The sequence below is a fragment of the Anguilla anguilla genome, chromosome 18, assembly GCF_013347855.1.
Source record: "Anguilla anguilla isolate fAngAng1 chromosome 18, fAngAng1.pri, whole genome shotgun sequence".
NCBI classification, from domain to species: Eukaryota; Metazoa; Chordata; class Actinopteri; order Anguilliformes; family Anguillidae; genus Anguilla; species Anguilla anguilla.
The window spans coordinates 18,084,058-18,111,385 of NC_049218.1; the positions used below are offsets into that span (position 1 = coordinate 18,084,058).

The 27,328-nt window shown below is 43.0% G+C and overlaps 3 protein-coding genes across 7 annotated transcripts in view; all 3 read left to right on the forward strand.

The window, feature by feature from the left end:
• LOC118218388 (kinase non-catalytic C-lobe domain-containing protein 1) overlaps nt 1-16,771 on the forward strand; it is a 38,530-nt gene extending 21,759 nt beyond the window's left edge. For 2 of the 5 annotated variants that reach the window (XM_035401008.1, XM_035401005.1), the window contains exons 12-30: nt 287-365; nt 545-728; nt 1,025-1,818; nt 2,196-2,334; nt 4,558-4,898; nt 5,299-5,675; nt 7,349-7,442; nt 7,582-7,679; nt 7,935-8,143; nt 8,622-8,732; nt 9,287-9,434; nt 9,769-9,933; nt 10,460-10,675; nt 10,894-10,970; nt 11,355-11,508; nt 12,053-12,175; nt 12,706-12,765; nt 13,160-13,317; nt 15,158-16,771. In XM_035401008.1, the coding sequence (XP_035256899.1) occupies nt 287-365; nt 545-728; nt 1,025-1,818; nt 2,196-2,334; nt 4,558-4,898; nt 5,299-5,675; nt 7,349-7,442; nt 7,582-7,679; nt 7,935-8,143; nt 8,622-8,732; nt 9,287-9,434; nt 9,769-9,933; nt 10,460-10,675; nt 10,894-10,970; nt 11,355-11,508; nt 12,053-12,175; nt 12,706-12,765; nt 13,160-13,317; nt 15,158-15,389 (3,759 nt within the window). In that variant the 3' untranslated portion in view covers nt 15,390-16,771. Of the gene's footprint in view, nt 1-286; nt 366-544; nt 729-1,024; nt 1,827-2,195; nt 2,335-4,557; nt 4,899-5,298; nt 5,676-7,348; nt 7,443-7,581; nt 7,680-7,934; nt 8,144-8,621; nt 8,733-9,286; nt 9,435-9,768; nt 9,934-10,459; nt 10,676-10,893; nt 10,971-11,354; nt 11,509-12,052; nt 12,176-12,705; nt 12,766-13,159; nt 13,318-15,157 lie in introns of those variants that run through there. The other 3 variants (XM_035401006.1, XM_035401007.1, XR_004763405.1) reach the window with 3 other exon arrangements.
• Nucleotides 16,772-18,994: 2,223 nt separating this feature from the next.
• Nucleotides 18,995-19,839, forward strand: LOC118218389 (homeobox protein vent1-like; the record flags this gene model as incomplete). The annotated part of the gene is made up of 2 exons (XM_035401010.1): nt 18,995-19,252; nt 19,362-19,839. Coding segments are annotated over 2 exons (462 nt in total), but the record flags the coding sequence as incomplete, so codon positions are not given.
• Nucleotides 19,840-22,995: 3,156 nt separating this feature from the next.
• Nucleotides 22,996-23,965, forward strand: LOC118218346 (homeobox protein vent1-like). Its single transcript, XM_035400944.1, has 3 exons — nt 22,996-23,190; nt 23,234-23,548; nt 23,687-23,965. The coding sequence occupies exons 1-3, from the start codon at nt 22,996-22,998 to the stop codon at nt 23,960-23,962; spliced, it is 786 nt and encodes a 261-aa protein (XP_035256835.1). The 3' UTR covers nt 23,963-23,965.
• The last annotated feature ends 3,363 nt before the right edge of the window (nt 23,966-27,328 follow it).

Consider the following 27,328-nt stretch of genomic DNA (forward strand, 5'->3'; position numbering starts at 1 on the left):
GTGTGTTTTGCTCCTTTTTGTAAAACATGTTTTTTCACTCAGCCTCCATTTGAGTGGACTCATTCAGGCATTAGTTAATCTGCATGTACGCAGCACAAAGACTCAGTTACAATGTGGGTGGGTCAGTTTCATTTCTTTCTCCTGTAATTGATTGCCCCCTTCAGTCAGAGTGAGAGAATGCAGTACTGATTGTTCCCGTAGTTTTGTGTCTGTTGTAATGTATGTATATACTGTATATATCGGTTATGTTTAACATTTGACATACTGTATTATTATTCATTTGAAGGCCCACCACAGGGACTGTGATACTGAGAATTCTTTAGACAATATGAAGATGGAGGAGGAGTCTTCCCAAATTAAACTTGGTAAGTTTGATGAAATGTGTGTGTGTGTGTGTGTGTGTGTACATGTCTGTGGAAAACACAAAATGTTTCATTAGGATGTCCGTGCTATAGTCATTGTCATTTTTGTTGTTGTCATCGTGGTTGTTATTGCAGTGTTCATGCAGTCATGTGACTGATCTGACCATTGATGACCATCGCAGGGTTTGTTCCGTGTGCAGGGGAGAACGGGCTGTCTCCTGTCCAGGGCCCTGTCCCCCATCGTTACCATGACTCCCACCTGCCCGAAGCCTTCACCTCCCCCGCAACCCACTTCACCCCCATCATCCTGACCCGGGACGGGGCCACGGAAGGCGAGGGTGGGGCCTGGGACTCCGTGGAGGAAGGGTAAGTTTACCTTCTAGTCCTACCTCCAGAGAACTTATTTTTATTGTTCTTTAAATGATTCATTGATTCATTAACCTGCAATTAAAGACATGACCTGCATACAATGCAAAGCGTCCATTTTCGGCAACGTTAAAAATATATATTAAATGAAGGCATCAGCCGCTTTAACCGGGAATTTCTTTCTCTGCTGGTTCACTTCTGCACTTTGCAGCTGATGTTAGCCTTAGGAGGGGAAAAAAATCTTCTCAGTGTAAATATTTGTGGAATAGAATTACGTTTTTGCATTTCTGTCATAGGTCTTGGTGTGAGAAGGAAAGCCCTGGAGGTGAACAGGAGGTCCTTCTGAACATTGACGACTCACTGGTGAAGGGGGCGAAGACAAGGGAGGATGAGCCGCAACACACGATCACCCAGGGGACCGGGGCATCATGGGACTGTTCCTCTACATCCTCCAGTGGTGAAACGCTGGTCAACTCCCTTTCCCCGCCTTCCACCACCCACGTACACACTCACCAAGAGACTTCCAGTCCTCCTCTCCAGTCTGGCCCTACCTCTTCCTGCCCATCCTCCAATCAGCACACAGGGAGCTTTGGCAGCTTCTTGCTGAGGCAGGATCCCAGGACAGGCCTGCTGACCTTGTTTCCGGTGCAGATCTCTGTCCCGGCGCCGATACCAGGCCTGGACCTGGGCCTGGGCCTGGGCCTGGACATGGGCCTTGCTTCCCCGTTCTCCACCTCGCTGCCCGGGCAGGAGCGGCAGGCCGCGGGGCAGAACGGGTCCCTCCGGACAGCCGCGGTGCCCACCAGCCCCGGGGGGCATGTGAACCGGGCACCGCCAGCTCCCTCCCCCCTGCCTGGAGGCTCCCGCGGGAACCAGGGCCCGGCCCAGGCAGGACATTTGGGGACGGAGGGAGGGACAGAGAAAGGCACGGAGGCAGGGAAGGAGGTGGGGACGCCCAGAGTTTCCTCTCAAGCTCCACTGGCGCAGAGTCCCAGGATGCACCCCTGTCTGCAGGCAGTCATCATCCTGGTCAGGGAGGAGTTTGCCTTTCAGGGCTACCTGGAGAACGGGGTGGAGGACCGCGCGATGGGTAAAGCTGTGCGTCCACGCTCACGTGAGAGGGGTAATGAAGGGAGCGGAGGAGAAGGCCCAGTCTGGGGGGAATTTGACAGTGACACTGGGGTTAAACACTGCACAAATATTCAGCACATATCGTTACTAGATTTGCCCCAGAAATAAAAAACCTAAATCAGTGTAGGCACTCCTCACTATTATTTTGTTATGAATGAACATTTTATTTTATTCTTGTTGTGTTAATATTTTATCAAGGACAATGTTTGTTGTGTTCTCTGCCTTCAGCATCCCCTACAGAGACAATATTCTTAAAGCAATCAGTTTTCTAAAATATTAAAAAGAAATAGCACTGCTGTTTTAATGATTCAGTGCCCCCCGTTTCTCTGTTACAAGGGGAGTATATTTTCTCCCTGAGGAACCTCCAGTATGAAACATTTTGCAGCGCTGTGTCTGAAAAGTACCCCGATCTGTACTGGGATGAGAAGCTACTGGACGCACTTTACCATGTGATCAACAAAGCAGAGACCACACTGTGAGTATCCTTCTTTGTGGTGACCTGAAATAATGAATCAACCCACTGTATACTGTTTCAGTTTGCTTAATTCATTTGTCGATTGGTGCATTTGTCATCCGTCAGCTTGTATAGTGCTGTCTGCATTAAAGACAGTAAGGTGTGTAACGGAGGTTATTGTTGCTGTATTTATGTTTTTGCTCTTTCTGGGTGCCATGCGGTTGTTTGAATCACAGTGTGAGGTCACAGAGGTCACGCAAAGATGATGCTGAACTCCCTCTGCACCAGGAGCCACTGGTCTGCAGGTTTACATTAGGCAGTGAACCTCTTTGAAATAAACTGAAATTTAATGCAGGACAAGACAAGAAGCTTTTTTTTTTTGCATGATTTGCCACCCCTGCCAATTTCGCTGTCAGCTAATTGATAATTAAGATATTTTCAGGCCTGCTAATATCAGACATAATATCCTTCCAAATTGAGCTAATAGCAAACAGTTAAATTGAAGATACCTCTTTTTTAGGGAGTGCTTGATGACAGATACAGCATGATGCATGTCCAGTCATCTCCAAAACCATCAGACAATGATTGACATCTCAGAACTGATCTCTCAAAATCCCATCAGAAGGTTGATTGAATCGGCAATCCACTTGACCTGTTTTGTGTTTTAATTTGCTTTATTATCTCCGTGAATTTGAGGGTTTGCATTCAAAAGCATTGCGCCATGGAGATATGCGTGTGATTGATGAAGTATTCATCTATCCGACCATATTATTGACATCGTTAAACTTTAATCAGGTCTCTGACATTTATATCGGGAGACAACCTGGAGTCAGCGGGAATGAAGTTGTGACGATCATCCCACTCCACCTGATTCTGCCTGACAGGGTCATTTCTCACACGGGTGACTCATGTTTGAGTGCCTTTGGCGTGGATGGACTGCACACACACAACAGCGGAAAGGAGGCCAAACAATCCTATGAAAGCTTTTGTGTATCAACCTTGAAAGAGTGTGTGTGTGTGTGTGTGTGTGCGTCTGTGTGTGTGGGTGTGAGTGTGTGCATGTGCGTGTGTGAGAGAAAGAGAAAGTGTGAGCTGATTTTGGTGTTTGCCAGGGTGAAGTGCCTCCTGTGAACGACTCCTTATATGAGAAGAAAACACTTCTGGGGTGAACAGATAAACAGGACGCAGGATTTTGTTTGTTCTGAAAAAAGAGAGCGATGGAGAGAGTGAGAAGTGCGAGGGAGGAAGGGAGAGGGGGAAAAGACTGAAATGGGCTGTGCTGGTGGTTAGAATTTTAATTTGCCCCATGCGCGTCCTTGAGAATAGGCACTTCAGTGCTGCCAGGTCCCCTCCAGATCATAATCAGAATTCACTGAGGCATCATTTCAAAACACTGTTCCTCTCGCCTGGCTGCGTCCTCTACGCAGAAGGGTCCCCATGGCAACGGGGGCTCGCATTTGTTTGTCCTTCTAAGATTTTGTTGTGATGATATAGGCGGAGACTCTCCTGGCCCCTCATAGTGCATCTTAGTCCTAGAGAGTGTTACACAGAGACAGAAGTTTACATAAATGAATACATTAGATGCAGCTCCCCTCATTTACAGCTCTCCCTCTTCTCTGGGCTCTCATGTGGACCTCTCCTTTAATTGCTCATCAAGTGCTGTTTTGACAGAAAAGAGGAGGTCAAAGCAGGACTGTGTGAACAGAAATAGTCTTCTTCCTTGTTCGGCGTCACCCCACCTCTGAACTCATTGCTGTTCTTTTCTGCCGAGCGCACAAAGGATGTGGACTATCTGTCGCTCTGCAGCTTCCTCTTCAACACCGGCACTCTGTTACTCTTCACTGCAGTCTGATTCGCTGATTAAACTTATATGGAAGCTATAAAGATACTATATCAGTGCTTTGTATTGAATGATTTTTAAAAATCTTTGGACATTTTTGCTTCACGTATAAATTATGGTTAAATTTTAATTTAAAATTTCAGCATGTTTCTTCAGTTTTTCTTCATGGTTGTTCTATTTTCAGAATTTTGCCATTTAATCTATTGTTTGAGGTGTGTAGTTATGATTTTGTTTTCATTCCTTGGCAAGAAGCATCGCTGCTGCCTTTTGGTGTGCAATAGCAGAAATGAGTGTGTGATGAGTACAGTATCCGTGCGAGTGAGAGTGTCGCTGACATCAGAGTGGAGGCAGGGTTATGGTGAAAGTGGGAGGGGCTGACTGTGTTCTGCTCTTCTCTCCTTTAGATCCCCCAGAGACCCCTCATGCATGCAGTCCTCTAGCACACGGCCACCATCAAACGGCCAGCAAAGGGCAGCCAGATCGGCAGGCAGAGAGCGGAGACCGCGGGGAGACGTGGGGGCTCGGAGCAGGGACGAGCTGGAGCCCGGTCTACCCGAGCCCAAAGGGGGAGGCGAGGCCCCACCGGGCCCTCTGCACCCCAGGGCCGAGGACGGGCCGCTGGGCCCAGGCACGCAGGTGTGCGGGAGCACCGAGGGGCCGCCCGCACCAGCACCAAAGATCACCTGTCTGTCAGAGGCGCAGAACACAGACGCACCAGAGGAGCCTCGACTGCACGGGCGTCCCGGTAAGTACTGGTGCCCAGGGAGGAAACAGAACTTGAGTCTTATTGCTCATGCAGGACATAATTGGACATTTTGTGGATAAAGTTTTAAGGTGTCAGATTAACTGTGCTGTACAAGCTCGGCAGGCTGTTGGACAAGGTCAGATTGAGTAGAATACATTTAAGAGCAGATGCATAGAATGAGGTCAGCGTGCTCTTCACAACAAAGGATGGTTGTCATGGAAACAAACCGTGGATATAGTAGCATCCTTCTGCCACACATATGCTCACACACAAACACAAACACATGCATGCGCACACACGTGTGCACACACACAAGCACATACACACACATTTTAATTGTTATTTGTGACCACATGTGCTTACAACTGTTTCTCACATCCTCTTCCTCCCCCATATATGGACACTTCCCCAGAACCCATTCCAAAGGAAATGACGGAAGGTGGATGCCTAAAAACGGACTTTGTTGAATGTCCTGCAGAGGGCGCGGTGGAGGCCTCTCACACTGAGTCGCCTTTGCACGCGGGGGTGGGTGAGAGGTGTCTCGGGAGGGGCCAGCTCAGCCTAGATTATTCGGAGGACATAGAGGATACGGACTCACTCGCGTCTATGGGAGGGCTGCAGGAGGAAGGCCGCCCCCTGGGGGCTGAAGGATGCCGCTGCGTCCAGGACTGGGCTCTGTCCTTTTATGGGGAGGAGTGCTTCAAGGAGGACGTGCTGAGGTACGCCAAGAAGCTGGGCCAAGGAAGCAAGGCGCCGTGCCTGGAAGCCAAGCTGCAGGTGGGTAGCAGGTGACGGGGCTCTGACAGAACAGCAGATAGCGTCCCTGCCCTCTTTTTGACCTTAACAGCTGTGGGAATTGTCCCTGAGGGAAACCAAAGGCACACTTTTAATGTAATGCTGGAAAAGAATATGTTTCTGTTTGTACCTTCCGACGAAAAAGGTTTTTGGGTGTTGCTTTAAACTGCAATTGAATACACAAATTTTCCACAAGAGGAAGAAAAAGTATTAATATTACAATGTAACCCTTTCTTCAAAGGATTAATTTTCAGCACTGTTTCACCTTAATCAGAGCAAGGTTTTGTGTTTGTTTCTGTGGTTGACTTTTTTTGTCATCTGATTTTCCTAATTCTAATTTTCAATGTTCACTTTATGCTAACTAAATTAAAAGGACAAGTCTTTCTTAGAACAAGATTGTAATCAGGTATGTTTGCTCTACAAATATTAATTGAGTTTTAATTTTGACACATTTGACATTTAGACAGAAAATGAAGTTTTAAGTTTTTATTTCATGTGATTTGAATGCTTTATGCTGACATAAAGCATGAGAGCTTTCTCACACATAAGTATTTGTGCCTTTGTGTAAACATGACTGATCTTTAATGTTTGACAAATCCATATTGTATTAAACATGTATCTTATGAAAGATAAGGCTTATGATGAGTCACATTAATGCATAAACACTGTGAAGCATTGGTTACATACATAGCAGAATGGATACTGTTCTAGCTGCGGTATAAACAAAATGAACCTTCAGACCAGGATCATAAGCGACAGTCATTGGTTGGGCTTGCCTTTGCCAACCAAGACTGAGAGTCTATGGTAGTGGGCAAACATTAGCCCCTTCTCAACAGGGGTGGGCTGGATCCAAGGTGACCCCTGTCCCTTGGGTTGTTGCTTCATTGGTTCCATGCGGTGATGTGCTGGGCACCCCCAGGCTTTCAGAGAGAGATATGCTTCTTCTCTTATCAATGCAAGTCCTATCCAATAGCTTGTTTATGCTGTTTCAAATGGGTGAGAATAGGTTTTTTCTTTTTTTTTTTTTTAAAGTGAGCATATGCATGGGTATGTTTTTGTTCAGGAGGTTTTTTTTAAAAAAAAGCTGCTCTTTTAACCTTGGAGTGGTGCCCAGAAACCTGACTCAGTAGACACATATTGATCTTGATTGGGACCAAAGTTTGTGATGGGATGGAAATGGACGCTCATTTTACATTGAAAAATAATTTCAAAAATGGCAGTTAAAAAAAAAAAACTGGAAGCATTGCACGTTACCATGGCAAACGTTCCGTTAACATCTGTGTTAAAATAATGATGAGCTCTCTTTGTCTGCACTTGCTTTGTAGTCGACATAGAGTTCTTTTTTTCAAACCTCCTTCCCCTAAATGGCCAGACTGAGACACACTTTCATGCAGGCTTATAGGCCTGGGTCTCCCGTCCGTGTTAGATGTGCAGCTTCTCTCACTTCAAAAGGGCTATTGATTTCCGTAACCATAGCGAGGAGCGCTTCGTTTGAAATATCCCCCTGAAAAATAGTCCTAGTAAAACACTACATCGGTGCTTTTTTTAGTGAAACTTTCATTTTTTTCCCATCCATTGATGATGTCATGCTACCTAATCAACATGCACAGGACACAATTGAGAGATAGAAGACAGTTAAACTTTATTTTACACAGGAGCTTCACCAGCAACTTATGATTGAGACCAGAAATCTGAAAAAAACAAGAAACTTCTACAATAAATTGCTGCACCAAGAGAGGAGAAATAAAGGTAATAGACATTATTTTTTCTCCCAACAGTTGTTTAGTGCAACATAAATTAATTCAGAGTATACAATGACCAAACAAATGGCTCGTTTCCTTAGTAACTGAAATTAAGATTTTATGTATTTTTGTCTTTTTACATGTAGGATCAGATGCTAAAATCATGATATTGAAAATAAAGGTCCAGCTGGAGGAAATGAAGACTAAAGTGGATTTTTTGGACTCTGTAAGAAAATATCTGGAGGTGAGAAGACTGCAGAGCTGTCTCGTGTCAAATTAACATAAAATCTTTTTGAAAAATTAGTTTCTTATACCATTCTTATTGTATACCAGTCTTTTGTACGTCACTTTGGATAAAAGCATCTGCTAAATAAATGTAAAGTAATATTAAAAGTCCTCATAGATACATTGAAGCTAGGCGTGCCAGATGATGAGTGAATAAAATAATGTTAGGTTATTGCTTGGATTGATTGGTTGGTTCCTCCCCCCTCATCGTCAGGTTTTGTGTATGGACCAGTGGGGTCTGGAGGTGGCCCTCCTGCGCTCTCTGGCAGTCTCCGGCACTACCCCTCTAGAGCTCCACCCTTCTGAAGACCCCTCAATCCTCACCTTCCAGCCCGGGTCGGGAAGAGGGCGGGGCAGCCCCGGCGGTACCGCCTCCCTTCAGGCCGGAACACCTCTGGGTCTCATGTCCTACCTGTACGCCAGGTAAGTCTTTTATTCTCAGCCTTCCCTGTACTCCAGTGTTCTATATAAGCTTATGATATACATCAGGAATAACCCATGAAAAACTGCCTGCTTTCCCTCACACATAATTGGTAAATATGTTGCCGTTTTATCAGATGTGTTCATTTTGATTAAGCTTTATATAGCCTGAAAGATGAGAAGCTCACGAATGTAGAGGAACACCTGCAGCAAAATGCACTTTGCCTCTCTGTGCAATTACTTTTTTAAACCTCGGCAGAATAGAATATGCTCTCTATCACAGTAGTTGTTTTCCTCAGCCTTTTATGTGTAATGGAACAAATACATAATTAATGATTGCAAAGGGTCTGTAAAGTGTCGGTCATTTTGCATACAATTTCCCTGTTCAGCAGCAGTACTGGTTCATGGCCAGAAGGTGTCAGGCTTGTCTTTGAAATGAGAGGAAACAAACCTGTCAAATCCTCTTCTCTCCTGCTGATAGAAATGCACCCCTTGAGGGCTACATCCAACAGTTCTTGTATACCTATCGTTACTTCTGCACTCCTGAAGATTTCCTACGGTTTCTGAAGGACAGATTCATCAGCGTGGCAGGGTAAGCTCTACTCGACTCCGTGGACAGTCTGTAAATCAGTTGTAGGAAAACTGATAGGAAAAAGAAGGAAAAAATATTTAAAAATATATCTTTCACACTGTTATTACAGCATCATGTTTAAGGTTCACTTTCTTTTTGTCTGTTGATATGTTTGAAACTGTCTTGATGGCTTTAAAACTAATCACAATCATTTTGAGATTTAACTCGACGTGTATCTAGCCAACATAGGTCTACATGCAATCAACGTCAAAATGTGTACATAGCTTTGATTTAAAAATAAATTCAACTGTATTTTTTTCTTGAACGCAGTTTGACAATTCATTTTACCAATTGCTCAATTCATTAAACTTTGAAGAAACTTAGGAAACTGAGAAACACTTCTCTGAAGTATATCTCTTCAGTTCTGAACAGTTCAGTGATGTTCAGGACAGATTTTGATTGAATTCTGGCCATACGCATGCATATGGATTTGACCCAAAGACAGCTTTAGCACTGTCATGAGCTATGATTGTGGCTGACAGACTGATCCGTATGAGCATTTAATTTGCTCACAGGGACAGCCAGGCGCCCTCTGCTGAGCGGTCGAAGGTACTCCATCGAACCCTGGACCTGCTGCAGGCCTGGCTGGAGAACAGCCGTCAGGTGGACTTCCCCCCCAAGTCCAGCCTCTATCAGACCCTGGAGGAGTTCCTGATATCACAGGTGAGGGTGCAGCTGGTTCAGTCAATCAATCAATCAGTATGTCTATTCTGTCACTGCTTTTGAACGCAAAACACTGCAATGCCTAGCGCAGATGATCAAGAAAACGTTGCGTGGCAGTGCGAGAAAACGTTGTGTGGCACTTCAAGTGAACTGGCAGTTTATTTTCCTTTTGTGCAACACTGGCTGTTTATCACATTATTTTACATTGAATGACGTATTTAGGGAATAAAAGTTAATTTTTAGGTAGACCTTAATGTGACGGTTCTGTTCGTTGAGGGGTGCTTTAAAAAAAAAAAAACAATGTTATTTTAGGGGGCATTGATGTTGTTTGCAGGTAATTCCAGTTGAGGGGCGGGGGGAGGCATTACTGACTCTGCTCCAGAGCCCCCCCAGAAAGAGGAGGAGCCACATGGTTTCCAGATGTTGCGGGAGCCCAATCAGCATTCAGGAAGAGGATGACACTCAAACAGTGCATTCAATAGAAGATTCTGGTAGAAAGGTCTGTATTCTAACGGGGCAGCCTCTTGAACCTCTATGATTGGTGCAGATGTTTAGTGCACTCCATGTTTGGGACAAAGAATTGCACTTAAATTGTTATGTGAATTGTTTGATTACAAATCTATAATTGTGGCGTACAGAGCCAAATCAAGAAAATGCTCAGTGGCTCACATCTTAGTGTAGTTCTGATGGCTGTTTGAGTTTGAGGTTGAGAGACACTGTGTGTGAGTCCTGAATATGCCCTGTTTAGTCCATAAATGCCTGTGAGCTTCACAGTTTTTTCAATACACTGTTTCTATCTGTGTACCTACAGTATATGTTGTTATGGTTACATTTGTGTGTTGTGTTCCGTCATTTTCAGGTCAGAGTTTGATACTTTCAGTTCACTAAGTTAAATATGATAAATGTTAAAAAATGAAAAAGGATTAATTTATATTGCAAACTCATAAAATAAAAGCCATAACTGTATGCATGCCTGTGTGTTTACATTACGCCTGTGTTGCATGTGCGTGCTCACATTTATACAGAGTTTCCAGTGGAGGACCTCCAGGGTGGTGGAGCCACAGTCAGCGCAGCCCAAGGAGAAGCCATTCTCCATCGCGGCGGCTCTGCCTCGGCCGTGCTACTCCTCTCTGCTGGATGAGCTGAGCGGCCCCTCCCTCAGAACCGAAGACCGCTACCCTTTCTACCAGAGCGAGCACAGAGCCCAGCACGCTGCTAACCAGCTCACCCTGCTCCAACAGGTACGGCATGCCAGCTACAGGTTAGCTACCTCCAACAGTCTTGACATGTTAGCTGCAGGTTAGCTTCCTCCAACAGGTACGGAACACTAGCTACAGGTTAACTACCTAACCACAAGGAGGAGACAGATCACTTCTGTCATAAATAAAGAGACAACTGTGTAAAAAGGCAAACAAGGAAAGTGTGCTGATTCTGATCCTTTTTTTGGTTTTCGCCACAGGAAATATTTCAAGGCTGCCATCCGGTGCACTTCCTGAACTCTCGAGCGCAAGGCGTCAGGGACAAGGCAGCGAGCAAGTGAGCACACGTGCTGTACACTGTCCAAAACTTACCGAGAATCCATCATTCTGCTCCTCTGAGAGGAATGAGCCAGCACATACCATAGAGTTTACCACACCATTACTGGTTACCAGATTTAATTGGTGACATAAATTTGAGGAAATTTTTATTATTATTCACGTTTTTCTTTGAAAATGTATAACACTGATAAGTTGTGGATATTAGTATAATCAATGTTATTGATCCTCATATTTTGTAGCCTGTTGAAGATGAAAGTTTCTGGCCTTGAGATGTTGTTACCTGGAGAGATTCTTTTGTCTTTCCATGTGATGTTTAACACTACAGACAGGCTGCCGGTATGGTGCGTATTGCCAGCCCTGTCTTCTCTCCCCGCTCCTACAGAAGCCTGTCACCTGACCTCCCACCAATAGAGGGCAGCAGCCTCTTTGCCTCTGACACAATGCTGCAGGACCGATACCTCCCACAGATGCTGAAGCATGCTGACAATGTGGCCACCTGGGTTTCAGCCGAAATCGTCATATGTGACTCTTTGAAGGTGGGTGACAGTGCCTGTGAATGTGAATTTACCAGTGTCCTTGGTGTTAGTTTGTGGCAACTCCCTTTTGGTATTGAGGGAGCTTGAACTCTGAAGCCACACATTTTTCTGATTTAATAGTGTTTAGACTGGAACACTGAATTCTCTCTCGAAAGTACCTGTCAGTGGTGAAAGTACACAGCGTTCAAAAAATTCACCAAGCAAAAGCAGCATGAAAGTAATATTCCAGAACAGCAGGGGGCAGCAAAGGCATTTTTTCATCACTTCAGCACCTTTATACCTTGTAAGATGTTCCTTTCAGCCTCAGCACTTTGGCATATAACTCAGTTGCTGACATATGTCGGGCATGGCAAACACCACTGACAGTCTGTGAGAGAAATGCCTTGAGACCTGACATGTGCTGTGCAGTCCACACTGCTGTTGGCTCTTTATAAGGAGATGCTGGGTCTTCGGTTCATTGTTCTATTGTTGAGATGTCAGCTTTTGTCACATTTTTCACAGTATCGAGTATTTAACTCTCTCTTCCCCATCCATAATGTTCCAGACGCAGGCTAGCTTGCTCACTAAATTTCTGTTGATGGCCAAGTGTTCCTATGAGTCGAGAGATTTTGCCTCAGCCATACAGATCCTTGGAGGCCTGGAGAATGTGATTGTCAAGCAGTTACCGGTGAGTCGCTAAGTGCTTTTTTTCCCCGTTTTTTAAACGTGCTGTCATTGCGCTGATATGAGGCACAACACCGCCTCTCATTGGCTACTGAAGATGAGCTGTTTTTTAAACAGTCTCCATAAGGTTCTGTTCTGTTTTGCCTCCTTTCACCATTCAGTTCAGCTGAGTGAAAGTCCATGGGCACTCTGCCAGTCGGGCTTGAATGTGGAACATGGAAAAATACTCCCCAAATAAAGGCTGGAATTACTACATAACTGAAGCATAGACAGAATTGAAGGGTATAATTTTATGGTAAAAATTGTTATGTGATATTCAAGCCCTTTTAGCCCTCAAATACTAGAAATAGATACCAAGAAGTACAGACCATGTAGAGAAGTGCACTTTAAAGTCTTGAAGGCTCAGTTGACCTAAAAATACATGAAGTATTTTTTCAAGTAGTAATCAAATCAGTGGTCGTTTTTTACATTTGGTCCAGTTTAGTGAAGCACTGTCTGATTGCTGTTATCTTTCTCTCTGTTTCTGATTGACAGGCTTGGAGACACCTCTCTGCTAAAGCATGGCAGATCCTGGAAGAGCTGAGGACAGTGCAGGTATGAAGCATAGCGCCCCCTTCAGGTGGATTATGCTTAGGGCTCTGGCAGATGGGGACTAGATGAACCAGCATGCGTACCTAAGTGCTGAAATATTATCCATTACTCAACCTTTCTCATCTAAATTAGAATGACTTACATTTCAAGTTCAAAGTGAGCTTGTTAGGGGAAAAAATTGTTTGTTGTAATAGTATTCAGGGAAGCCCATTTTTAAGACTAATTTCAGATGCATTTTAATGGAGGGTTGTAGGTTTGAGTCCCTGGTGTGATACGGGACAGAAAATTGACAGCATGTTAACGGCTGAGTGTGTTAATCACGCTTTGGCTGAGGAAAGCCAAATTCAGCATTTGATTCCATTGGCAGGATGTAGGTGACCTTTAACCCCTGTTTCAGGTGTTCCTGAAGAGTGATAACCTGTGCCTGATGGAGGGCGAGCGCTTTAAGAGGAAGCCCACCATCCCGGCCGCTCACATTCTGGCCATGCACATCCAGCAGCTGGAGATCGGGGCCTTCACGCTCGCCAATGGCGCCTACAAGTGGCCAAAACTGAGGTAAATGCTCCCAGCCACATGTGGCCACATGCTGTGTCATATCAGTCTAGTGACAATAGGGTGTGACTCAAAGTTATTTCTCCAGTTTAAACATATTTAGACAATATCCTCGTACCAGGGGATGCACCTCTAAGCCCCCCCTAAAAGGATACAGAAAGAAAATTCTGACTTGTGTAATTTGTTTCAGAGAAATTTAAAAATCTATTTGTAAGTAAGGACACATCATCGAAAGGTTTGCTGGGAGTTTCTTAAGGTATGTATGCAACTCCCAGCATGTAATACTGTATGTATACTGTAATAATATTCCTGAATTGGATAGGATGTGCAGTATTTAACTATAATTCTACCTAGGTCTTGTTTTTTACATATTTGTACAGTGTGGTTATCAAGAAATAATTATTTCAATTGTAAAATGATTTTATAGTTGTATTTGTTGTCCTCTGTAAATATTGCATTTCTATTGTCGTTTACACAAGGTTAATTATTTATTTTGGATGAATTTATTTTGTTATACATAAATGTCTGATGTACCTACACATTTACTTAAGTAGTGGTCCTAGTAACGTAATCTCAGGGACTTGCTGTCCATCAGACCCACGCTTTGATGAAAACAGTGTCTCATGCCCTTTGTGTCAGTGGTTTTGACTCCATGGTGAAGCCAGGAGATGAAGCCAGACAGGCTCATGCTGCCCGGCGAGGGCTGAGAGCAGTGAGTCCTAAAGTGCACCGTCCTGCGATGAATCTGTCCACCTAATTCTTACTGTGAACCACAACGTCTTCAGGGGATCGCAGCTGTGCTCACGCTGCGCAAGGGGGGAGGGGGGGGGGGGGTAAATGTAGTCCAGACCAGGCTAAGTTTTGTGTGTCCTCTCAGGAAAAGGAAGTGAGATTTCCAGGCAGATGCAGAGGTTATAGGAGTGCAGGTGAGCGGTGGGGAGACAGCTGGTGTATCGGCTCCATTGGCGATGCGTGGAGGTTTGGGCTGAGGAGCCTGTGAGGAGCCAGATGGCCCTGTGAGATGCCGTCTGATATTGGAGCCCGTCTCTCTCCAGGTGCTCTCTTCAACAGCTTTACAGACAGACGCTGGGGGTCGGGGGTGTCCCACTGAATGGCAGTGACACAGTTTGCCGTTCTGAAAACAAGTCAATTTCTCTCCTCGCAAAAAAAAAAAAAAAAAAAATTGAACGTCTGTGTTTGTGGGGAATGTGCGTTGCGAATCTTTGATCTTTTTACTCGCCTTGTTCTTTGTTCTTGGGTTTGGATTGTCCGGTCATGACTGGAGGCCCGTCTCCCTGCTGCCGTTGCTGTATTCTGAGAGCGCAGACTGGCTTGCGTGTGGCCGCTGCTGCTTTTCACTGTGCAGTCCACCTATAGCCATGGCTCTGCAGAACTGCTCTTTCAGTGCAGCTGCAGAACTGAGCATAAGAGCTGCGGTTGCCTGGTAAAGGGAAGATGCCCCTCTGACTGACAGTGAGGCTAATTCCCCTCCCTGCGTGCCTGCTGCTCATGTTTGGCGCTGGCATGGACAGGGTTCAGGTGCTGCTTCACTGCACTGAGATCCACCACCCAAGTCTGTCAGTCTGTGATACTCTAATAAGCACATGGATATATTCACATGAGAGATTCCCCTACTGTCCTGCTCTTTTCTCGCTTCTTTCTCTCTCCGCCGTGCTGTAACTCCCAGAGATACAGAGCAGTTCGGCTGGGACATGGCCGAGGTGCAACTGTAAACAAAAAACTGCTCTCTCTCTCTCCCTCTCCCCCACTCTCTCCCTCTCTCTGTCTCTCTCTCTTTCTTTCTCTCTCCCTCTCTGTCTCTGGCTCTCTCTGTTTCCTGCAGGAACATAGCCAAGGTGGTGAGCCAGGTGCATGCCTTCCAGGAGAACGTGTTCCCTCACGCCCCTGACCTGGAGCTCCAGGCGTACCTGCGCCATCGCATCGCCCTCCTCAGTCACAGCGACATCGCCCTGCTGGCCGCCGAGAACGACGCCAACTTCCACCAGATGCCCGCCGAGCGCCACTCCAAGAGGATCCAGGACACCCTGCGCCGCGTGAAGGCAACCTTTCAGTGACCCGCCCCCGGAGTCCGGCCGCCACACTGACAAGGGGTACGGGGCAAAGGGTACGGAACGCGCCCACAGAGGGGGCGCGACAGAATGCTGTTCTCTTCATTCGCATCTAACAGCTGGCCTTAACGTCTGTCTCCTCACTCTCAGCTTTGACGCCCTGCGTGGAAACCACCCCAGGGGTTACAGGACGGCACGGAGACCGCTCCTTCCCTCAGCCTGTAGTATCAGTGAGAGCTGTAGTCATATCAGTAGTGCTGTGTACAGAGAACTGGACTCAGCCTGTTTACGGCAGATACAGCCCTTCTGCATGCGTTCTCAGCCTGGGGTCGTAAGGTCAACCATCTCTGATTAATGCTAGCAAAGGCAAACCAAAGGCTCTTCATTGTTTCAGTGCTGCTTAAAACAGTCGATGATGGAATACTGACATAATGCTGATCTTTCTGTTAGCTTGTCTGAGACAGAACATGTTCCCTTTTCTGTAAAATCATCATTCTTTGATTGCTTAAGGCAAACCTGATTGAATCACAGAATTTTGTGTGTGCGTGCGTGTGCGTACGTGTATGTGCGGGGTGAGGAAGCTCTTTATAAGGCATACGCGCAATCTCAAATATCTATCTTACAATTTTACGACAAATTTGAAAGCTACCTTATATTGAAATGTCTGATATGATGGTAAATCCATGAACTTATAACCACTGAAGGTAGGGGGTGCATTTCTGCATATTCCCACAAGTTCCTGCTTTACTTATTTTGCTTGTTCTTGATACTAGCACAAGCTAGCCATTTGCAGCATTTTCAGCCTTTAATTTGCACATACTACAACATGACTGCAGACTACCAGTATCATACTGTGCCATTCTGGCTTAATGACCATTCTGTGTGATTGAACTGAAATCTGAAGTATGGGTCATATTAATGCATAATGTCTTTTTTATTATAAGTTTAAAATATAATTGTAGTTTACAGTAAATTTATTATATACTGAAATATAAGGCTAATTGGCTTTCTTATGATTTGGTATTGCATATTTCTTTGTGTAGGGAAGTTTGTTCCGAAATGCATTGCAGTTGTTGAATCTAATCATTTCCCTTAATTTTCTTCTTAAGCATATTGGGATCATGGATATCGCTTCAGTTTTAATCGTGTAAATAATCACAGATATATTTGTATGTTGCCATAGGAGCCACATAAAGATGTAAAATAATTAAATGAGTGGACAAATTTTGACAATATTGTCTTCAGTTTAAATTCTGTAACTTTGCTTGAATAAAAAATGCTATAACGTGATGCATCATTAAGAGGAACAATGACCCGTATATGCGCTCTCATTAGTAAGCTGAACGGTGTATTTGTTCATTTAAAAAAAAAAAAAAAAAAAAACACCATATAGAATGAACACGAGATCCAGAGAAGTCCCTGGTTCAAAAATGCTTTGTTATGCAAGAAGTGGGTCACACGACAGAGGTTTAAGGATAATTAAACAACCCCGCATCGTCACATTGATCTACTTCTACGCTCGTTTCCAATGATATGGTACCTCCACTTGATGTATGTACACACACACACACACACACACACACACACACACATTTCCCATTACCATCAGTGCCGTATAGCAACTGTCAGGGACTGACTGCAACACAGGAAAAACGGGAAAGGGCGACTCCCAATTTGTTTGTTCCTGCTGTGAAAATTGTCACATAAAAGCGAGGAAATACGCGCCCCTGGAGACAACTTCCAGCGGCGGCTTCTCCCAGGGATGAAGGGCCCTGATTGTTTTCCACAAGGATCACGGGCTTCATCTTCAAAGGCTTCTAGATAGAGGGCGTAATTGGAAGGCAAAGATCTAGGGGTCTTTGTATCAACTGATAGCCGATAAAGAACACATTCAGCAAAGCATCTTCTCTGCATTGTTTTTGCTAAACGATCCTTACAGGGACATTGTCTGCGCGCGGTTGGACGCCCGGCCCGTCAAACACGTAGAATTTTTGAGGTGATGCGTCCAGACGCCTGGATGGCTGCCGCACCTTCATCAGTCAGGCGTCTTGGTCACTTTATTTCCCTTTCAAAGTGCTTTAGAGGTGCGTAGCCATGGCTACATCAACCTTGCTTTGTAACTTGCTCTGTAGTTACTTGCACATTAACCATTTCATTTGGCGAAGAATGAATGATTTTTGTTGTGTAATAGTGACATTACGTAAAATTAATTGCCGGTTCTTAATTAACCCACTTAATGCATGTTCACGAAATCGAATTTACCTATTTATTTTTGTAGGAAATGACTGGACGGAATAGGCATGCATTTGGTTATGGTGGGGGTTTCATCTGTTCCTTGGACCACTTGTCTCACCTTAGTTTTGCATTTTGACTGAAGAACAATCAAACTTAATTGTGTTGCTACTGTAATGCCTTTGATCTGTACTGTTAAGCCGCTTGCACCAACAGCGCGCTTCTGTCCCGGAGGCGCCAGTGCTCAACGGGGAATCCAGAACATGTTAATACCAGACCATTTAAAACTCATTGTAATCGCTATAATTATCAGTTCGATTGCATTCCCTGGCGGCGAGTGGTTATTCTCCCTTTTATTGTGAAACGAAATTGTACATTTACCGAAACCAACAAATTGCATTAGACTAAATCAAGATAGAGCGCTCCTTAAGATGTTTCATAGGTACTTGGACAGAGAGGTTATGTAGCCTATCATTTCCTTCTATCATGAATATTAAAGTTCTGATCTTGCACAGTCAAACAGGCCAAGAACCGTGGTGAAAATATTGCAATGTTGGGCTATCACGGTCTTTTAACGAACGCTCGTAACTAGTGCCACCAGTACCTCATTTCTTACCTTACACAATTTCAGATATAGCTTTGATAAAGCTTTAAATGTAAATTTGACAAATATGGTAACTCTTCTTTAAATGCACTTAACTACTCGCCAAGCCAATGCAAACCTGTATAAACTTGGATGCGTTACGCCTCCAAGTGCGATGCATACAAATGCATGAGTGGGACTGGTTCTCACAGACTTGGTGGCGCCAGGTTTTCACACAGTCAAAGCAAATTTGAAACAGTTCTGTAACGACCCATTAGGCTGTAATCATCGAGAACAGTCAGGCGGTAACGTTTTTTGCATATGCTAATGTTTACAGGGACTGATCCTATATGAAACCACCTGAAAAGCAGAGTCGTTATTGACAGAGCAAGCAAGCATTGCCTACAACGTGTGGATACATTATCACCGCAAAGTCCGAAATGGTCAAAAGTTTTTCTGTTGACTGGCTGGCTCGGAGCCATTTCGACATTTCGACTGAACAGGGTACAAATTTTTTGGAAAGTACCCCGATGCATTTTATAAAACACATTCCATGCGTAGTTCAACAACGACCTCCGACATGTAATAACAAGATCTGTTTTCAATCGAGACCAAAAGGCATCGGGGACCAGGACATACGGTCCTCTTCAAATAATTCTTCCAATCCGACTGGCTGCGCTTCCCCAAGCTGTAAGTATATATATGCCCTATTTGGTAGATAACTTGCACTTGGAATTGCTCAGGGATTCACAATTGGAAATAAACAATGCATAGTGATATTACGGTATAACGTCTAACATTATTCAATTCTTGTTCAGTTTCAGAAAACAGCGGCTATTCGTCCGGGTACGAGAGCGAGGCTGCTACCGTTGAAGGCCAGTCCATTGAAGAGGTCCAAGAAAGAGAGAGTACAGTGAGGATTCACCGCAGAGCCCGCACCAAGTTTACTTCTGAACAGATTTACAAACTGGAGAAAACCTTCAAAAAGCACAAGTACCTGGATCCTACCGAGAGAATTAAGACGGCAGAGAAACTGAACCTCTCTGAAACGCAGGTATGTGGGTGTCAGTAATTTTTTTTGTGTGTGGCCCTTCCTGTACTCCATTACTTGCAGCTTACATTATTTATTTACTAATTTAGTTACCAATTTATTTTCATTTCAGGTGAGAACCTGGTTTCAGAACCGGAGAATGAAACTGAAGCGCGACGTGCAAGACTGGAGCACACATCACTGTGCTCCCACTGTTCTGATCCCGGCCGCTTTCCTGTCGTGGCCTCCTGCGTTTCAGCACCACGACGGCGCTGGACAGCGACTCCCTTTCATTCCCGCAGCCCTGGCACAGGCACGCTACCAACACCCGATGTAGCAGATACCGACACAGCAAGCGCGGCAGCTAATGCACTCATCTGTTACTGAGTGAAACTCTTTGGGGTCTTTTAACATCAAAGACATTGGGATGGGGGAAATATAGCCTTTTTGTTATTTTTATTCAAATGTGCATTTTTGAACAATGAAATGTACGTGTATTGTCAAATATTGTAAAGAGAAGATAAATATATTTATTTTTTCACAAATTAAAATATTCGTTATACTGTATCCTTCATAGCATTTTGTGTGAACTTTGTTTTAATCAAGTGTAGGCTATGTGCTCTGTTGTATAATAATAATAATAATAATAATAATAATAATAATAATAATAATACGTAAAGTAGTAGTAGTAAGATTAGCACTAGCATACCAGTATGAGTAAAAAAAAAGTGATACAGGTTTGTATGCAATTATGTGAAACTCTTAAAAGGCTAGTTAAAATGAGGGGTTGCAAGTTAAGCTGCGCCAGTCTTCTCAGAATTTCATCTGAAGACAATGCGAAGCAAATTGCATCCTTTTATGGTCTCTTGATTAAATAAATTGAGTTGTCTTTATGCTAACCAGCTTGCAAAAAATGGTTTTCCTAAAACATGCATTTCACTATCCTATTTCATTGAATTTTAAAGATTCATGTTTTGGTCTGTGCTAACCAGAAGTAGGCTATGTGATCATGATATTCATCAGTAAAGGTCCAATAACCAATTGAAGATCTTGTCAGCACTATTTTCTCAAAGTGATTGCAGTGTGAGGGGTTACCTAAGCCTGTATATTGATTAGTCAATCAATGTAATGTAAAAGCTGCACTCATGACACTCAAATTGCGTCTACATACCTCAGATTAATACTTCGTGTTCATATTGTGGTGATTTGAATATCTGCGATAGGGACCGTGTACATATTAAAAAAAAGTACCGATCTATAAAACAATCTGTATCTCAGACTTTATACTTTATTCTAAAAAAATGAATTCTCAGGAACAGCAGAAAAACTGGTATTTAACCCCCCCCCCCCTTTCTCACAAACACACGCGCACGCACGCACGCACGCACACACACACACACACACACACACACACACACGTGCAGTATAATACAACGACGCAGACACACGCTGCAGACACAGTAATGGATGAGAGAAAGGATCGCTACCTGGTCAAAGCACAGTGCGCTCCCCTGCTGTGCTTTCAAATGCGTGTCAACTAATACTGTTTGTCTGTACCGCGGAACTTCAAAGGGTGCCTAACGAAGAGATCATGGTCAACAATTAGTACTAATTAAGCCAACCATTGCTGAGTTTACAGTTACCACACAGGCTGGCGAGACTGGCTCCAGAAAGTCTGGTTCTTGTGGACACACTACGACTTTACCTAGGGCTAAAGTTCACTCCCTATCATCCTGCAACGTCAATATTCGAAACAAACGATTGTCCTCTCAGTGATAAAGTTAGAATCAAATAAACACAAACTAAGATGTTTGCAGTGATGATTACAACGAATCAATGTTAATGTTAATAACCGACTTTATAACTCGAAGATAAGACAAAAAAAATGATTTAAATGAAACTCAGTATTTTGTCTGCGCAGGCAAATCAAGAGGCCCTCTGCTCGTAAATAAACGTGCATACAATGTAAATAATAAACAGTGAGAACATACTACTTTACAGCTCAAGTCGACATTAATAATTATCTCAACTTAATGCATATATTCTGTGACTGTTGAAGCACGTGAATGACATGAGCATTGTAGTTTACCCAGCTGTGGTATACCATATGCAATAGGATACGTGGTGTTAATTCAAAACTGGTTTTAAATGTTCTCACACATGCGAGTAGGCGTATAACAGACTTAAGGTGATTTCGGTTTTATTCAGTGATAAAATAAAAGATTGGCGGAGTTACATTCTACCCAGGGGCCCCTAGACTTGGCGCCAGCTGTCTGGCAGACGCCAATTCAGATTCTCTTGTCAATTAAGATCAAAAGAAAATCTCTCACTTTCTCACAGGTGCTTACTCAAGTCAATCATCTCCATTTTTCAGTGGCGAGAGGGACAATGGGGTCGTAGATGTGTTCACCACAAGTCAATCAGCTCAGAGTTTGTGGCCAACTGTCAAACACAATCAGTGACTCCGTGAACCGCCGCGTGAGAATATGACGCACTTTCAATAAAACACCGAGGTATTCTGGAAACAACCAGCCAACATAAATTTTGCTGAACACCTCGCGTTATCAATTTAAAAATGTAGCTGCAAAACGCAATTTTCCACATTCTCACAGTTGAAGTTTGTAAAATGTGAATATTTGTATGGGAATAATCAATATAATTGCCTTTTCTTTTTAAAAAAGTGTTTCCATAAATAAAATTGAACATGGTTTAATTCAGTTTATTTTTTTATCAAGTATGGTTTGGATTTTTCAGCTTTCAGATTCTCGGCTGCCCAGGATTGGAATAAGGTTCCTAATATAATCAAATAGATTACAAACCCAGTCACGTTTAAGGCTAAACTGAAACACTGGCTTTTAGATAATGTATATAAAGACAGTTGTATAGGCAGGGTTGTATATAGATCACTCTATGGACCTTTTTTTAGTATAATAGGAAGTGTGTATTTTAACCTTTCGTCAAAACAAGGCCTGTTAATGCCCAATGTAAATGTTCACTGTGTATTGATGTTTTTGTGCTTTTATATGCCGCTAATGCCGTATCTCCACCATCTCGTACGCGCACGCACACACACCTCCATGACATCTAGCTACAGCAAGGACCACAATGGAAATAAGTTTTGTGACTTTCTTGTGTTATCCTTGATGCTCTTTTAATTGTGCATGTACATTGGTTTTTGCAAACATGCAATTGTCCTTTTAAAGTGAATCGTCAAATAAATAAACTAAACTAAACTAAAAAATTTACATTCGTGCTTTCGGTATCAGCATATATTCTTCAAACGTGAACAATGTAATTAACTGTAATAACTGTCTGTCCCTGTCCACCATTTATTTATCCATATATTCAAGATACTTGTTCATTGTTGAGAAATCCCTTTCATGGACTATGTGTATTGAATATATTGATCAGTAAATTTTACATTTTAAAAATTAAAAAACTACGCCAATGGAGTTTTCCATATTCAGCGCTGTTTCTGTAAAGAAGATGTCCCTGTTGAGAGCCACACTCAACTGCCCAGACGTTCTTCGATTCTCACAGACATCGTGGCGCCTGGATTTAACACGTTTACTGAATGTGTGAAAAACACAATTGCGACATCTATTAACTTCAATTACAACAACTATTAAGCATTTATCGTTCCGCTGAGATCCCTTTGCATATGCAAATAAAGTCAGGCCAACTGCTTTATAGGGCAACAGGCCTGTCCCTCGGCTTCACAACAGACTCCTACGGCTTACAGCTCCGCAGTCCCCCCGGATAACAGCATGGCAAAGAACTACTCAGTGGAATGGCTTTCTCAGAGCTTTCATTGTTCCAGTACCACGGTGGGTCTCGAGAGACCAAAAGACGCTGCAATTGGATTTTTAAAACCTCACGTTCCTTGTGTAGTTCAGCCTCGAGCGCCAACTTTCTACAAGGAAGTGTCGGTGGAACCTAAGACTAGGCAGAAAACACCGCTAGTCATTGAGAAAGAAGAAGAAGCAAACAACGTGTATACTCCAGCTTCTCCAACTAGTAAGTATCATTTTTATCGGAATGTTAACCGTGGCTGTATGCATTGTGGTGATAGTGACCGTGAACGTTATTCCTTGTAGACTAACCGTTAATGTGTTTTCAGACAGCTGCGGGTATACATCGGGCTCCGAAAGCGATGTTGGAGATGACAGCGAAGGAGAAACTTACGCTCATCGTAGAATGAGAACAAAGTTCACCTCAGATCAGATATACAGACTGGAAAAAACTTTCAACAAGCACAAGTATCTTGGGGCAACCCAGAGGAGAAAGATGGCGGAAAGACTGCATCTCTCTGAAACTCAGGTAATGCCAACATTCTACTGGTAATGTGACAATATTTATCAGAAGATTTAAATCTTCAGTAAAATGGCAAACTGCTTAAATAACTGTGAATTTTCAAATGTGCAATAATGTAAAAATCGCATGTTTATTTTCCATCAGGTGAAAACTTGGTTTCAGAACCGAAGGATGAAGCTGAAGCGCGAGGTTCAGGACTTGCGTGCGGAGTACTTCGCCCCAGCACTGCTATGCCAGACGGCCTTCCCGACCGCTGCTTCGCTTCAGCACCACGGCTACGGTGGACAGCGCGTTGCTCTCACTCCAGCTGCAAGCGCGCCGTACCGACCTCTAATCCAGCAGCTTCCTGTGCAACAGATGATCCCATCCCCACTCATCCATCCATTGTTTTTCCCGCCCCATTATTACGCACAACTGTGATTTTTTTTCTTTATAGGACAATGCCTTGACAATATCAGTGAATGTCAGCCTTAATGTTTGGGCTAGAGAGCATAGATTTATTTCTGTAGCTATCATAAAAAGAAAAACAGCACTCATAGCAAGTATATTTTGATTGCTTAAATACATGTAATTGTGTATATATGTATATAAATAATATTTTATTTATGTGCCATCTTAATTCTAAGAAATGATTATTTTTCTCAAAGAAAATAAAATATAAGAGATTGACTTTACCTGGCTGGTGTTGTAATTCTTATTTCATTTTCAGGTTTCAATGAGCTGATCCGTGTATATAGCCTAGCGAGATTAGCAATACTTTGCACCCTGCCTAACCAATTTATCCGACAGCTGATTGTTGAAATTATGCGTATGTTCCCCTATTAGTAAATAATATATTATATATTCAACATGTATATACATATATAGAGAGAGCGATATTTCTGCATTTCTTGGCCCTACATAAAACACTTTTCAAAAGTTATGAGCATCTTGATAAACAATTATATCATTTTTCAAGTGGTAGAAGCCAGTGTAACCAGAAATCAGCGGTAGAAACCAGTATAAACGTTCTTCGGGGTAAATAAAAAATGACCTACCAATTGTATATGTGATCTGTATTGCAAATATATATACTATGTAAACTACTATTATAAACCAACTCTTAGACTGAATCAACGGCCCAGGCTATTCATCCTATTGCGCGCTCATAGGCTCATGTTCGAATGTGACGAGATTAATACATCAACATCATTGCACTCCAGTTGTCTGTCTCGTGCACGAATCTATGCCAGAATGTTTCGGGGAAAATCCATTTCTGCCTTCCCGGCCGCTACACCTTTTGCAACACATTTGCATGTGCAAAGAGGCATCAAAGCGGAGATAAGCAGACCATCATTGAGATTCATTGAGCCTAATTGCGTCTCATCTGAAGTGTTCGCACATGGCGGATAGTCACGGGAGCTTGGCGCCGCCGAGTCTGTGCAAAACAATATGTTGTCTCTCCTGAAAGTTATTCAGCCATAAGCATCGAGTAGGCATCAGATTAAAGTATTGCTGCCTCACTAAATTTTAAATCCAGGTGGGATTTTTTCTTATGATTCCAACGTAATGTGGGCCTAGTGAGACTACCGACAGATTTAAAATCTAATTCGTTTAGGCACGGTCCATTTCCAAGGTACCTTCTTGACTTAAACGACTTGTGGAAAGAAAAGAAGGCTATTCAATTATGATATCTTAAGAGATAAGAGAGCCTACTTTCAGCCACTAAAGTCTTAAACACTAAGTATCTGAAAATTATTGAATGTATCTCTCTGTGTCTGATAGCAGCATCTTTCCAACAATGAAGTAAATAAGTAATGGTTATTGTGGCTTCAATTCTACTGAAGCCTTAAGGCTGCCCCATTGGCAGTAATTTTTACCTCAGATGTTGATGCCATTCAGTGCTGCACAAAAAGCAGAAAATTTTTTATTTGAAATGCGCAATGGAGGTATTACCAAATGTATCCTGGTAATAATTTGTAATACTTAATTATTCTATTAGCATATTCATTAATGACATCATGGTTTCTGTTGTGGTAGCCTTTGAATAGAGCGGAGAGAGGGGGATTAGCCAGGGGATCAGGTGAAGATAGTGCAGCTATCAGGAATTAAGGGCCATGGGTATGAAAGTCGCAGTTGGATCAAAGGAGATCCAGTGGATAGCTTCCTAAGGTAGGCTGTTCTGCTGTGGGGAATCAGCACCATTTGAGGATGTCTGAATAAGTTTGTCATTTTCCTTCTTCAAATTAAAAGTCATCATCTTAATGGACTTCATCCCATTCCAATCATTTTGCATGCTTAGACTGATTGTTGGCTGGTTTACATTGGTGTGACATGGCTGCAAGACTGGTGGCAAAATGAAGCAATTTGCAGCATTGTTGAGGTCAAATTTGTGAATGAAATGATGCAATTATAAGCAATGACATCTACAGCACCTGGAAACCACAGCTTTCTCTTTCCAGTAGAGGCACAGAAGGAGCAGACATGAGAACGGCCACCTGGAGGTGCTAATCCCACTTTACAATGAGCCAACTTCAAATTTAAGGTGTTTTGTTATGGATCACAGATACCGTTTATAAATTAGCCGCATAAGCTTTTTTACATTTGTAAGTATTTTTGTACAATTAAATAATACAAATAATGAATTTAATGAAAAAGTAGGCAGATGCATTAAGTGTCAACATGATAAGACAAAGCAGCTGGTGAAAGTGATATAAATATTGTCTAAGTAGGAAAATCCATGCATAATTTATGTATGCAGCTGTTTGGAGAGGCACTTACAGCACTCCACTGAGTTCTCTCACAGTAATCAGATCTGAGCCATGGTGAGTTTCTCTACCCTACAGCAAGGTACTTCACCTCAGTCTCTCTAGTAATTACCCCACCCATCCCATAAAACTCTCTTTCTTTCTCTCTCTCTTTCTACTCATCTCTTTCTCTTCCTCCCTCTCTCTCTCTCCCCTCACATCTCCATTCTCTCTGTTCTCCACCTTTCTTTCTGTCTAACAAAGTAATGTTTGACTGATTTATTAATTTTAGAATCATTGAGGATAACTCAGAGAAAAAAACGTCTTATGTGCATCGTGGCTGTTCCTGGCTGGTTAATGGTGAGTTGATGTGCATCTTCCCTGTGTCTCTTAAGGATGTGAGAAGTGCACATGCTGTAGCAAAGGCCTGCTTTCAGTGGAGGAGGGTGTTAACAGCCCCATTAAACGGGTAACCCCAGGAGCAGGAGTGAACAGCTGCAGACTGATGGGAGCCTGGCAGAGATAGAGGGAGAGCCAAAAGGATGCATTAAAAAGGTAATCATTTCTGTGAATGTTCTCCTAGCAAGGGAGAAATAGCCTAGATATAATCTCCAAAAATGTCATTATCAAAAATAAGGTTTATTCACATGGGGGGTTTTTCCCAACATGGTTTTTGAGTCATGAGTCATTTGCATTAGACTAAGCAGGCTGAGACCAATAAAATAAAATAAGAAATATAAACAAACACTTTTGTATAACACAAACACACAGTAAACCCACTCTATGTGACCTCGAACTTCTCCAGAGGTAGAACAGTTCATATAATTGCCCACAGTAAGAAAAAAAAGTTATGGGAAGACACAATCTAACTATGCCAAAGTATTGTTTCGCCCCCACTGCCCCATTTCAAAAACTGTGTAAACAAATAAAGCAAATAAATGTGTGATGTTGTTACTGTTTTTTACAATATCACATCTATTTGTAATGTAACACCTAGTCTTTGTAACCTCAGTAATAGTGATCATAAGTTTATTCACTTTATATCATAAGCACAGTAGTA

What these genes read in the sequence shown, in the direction of transcription:
- LOC118218346 (XM_035400944.1), top strand. Translation starts at nt 22,996, where the DNA reads ATGGCAAAGAACTACTCAGTGGAATGGCTTTCTCAGAGCTTTCATTGT. An exon ending in CTAGGCAGAAAACACCGCTA is followed by an intron (nt 23,191 to 23,233) that starts GTCATTGAGAAA and finishes TGTATACTCCAG; the next exon opens with CTTCTCCAACTAGTAAGTAT. An exon ending in TGCATCTCTCTGAAACTCAG is followed by an intron (nt 23,549 to 23,686) that starts GTAATGCCAACA and finishes ATTTTCCATCAG; the next exon opens with GTGAAAACTTGGTTTCAGAA.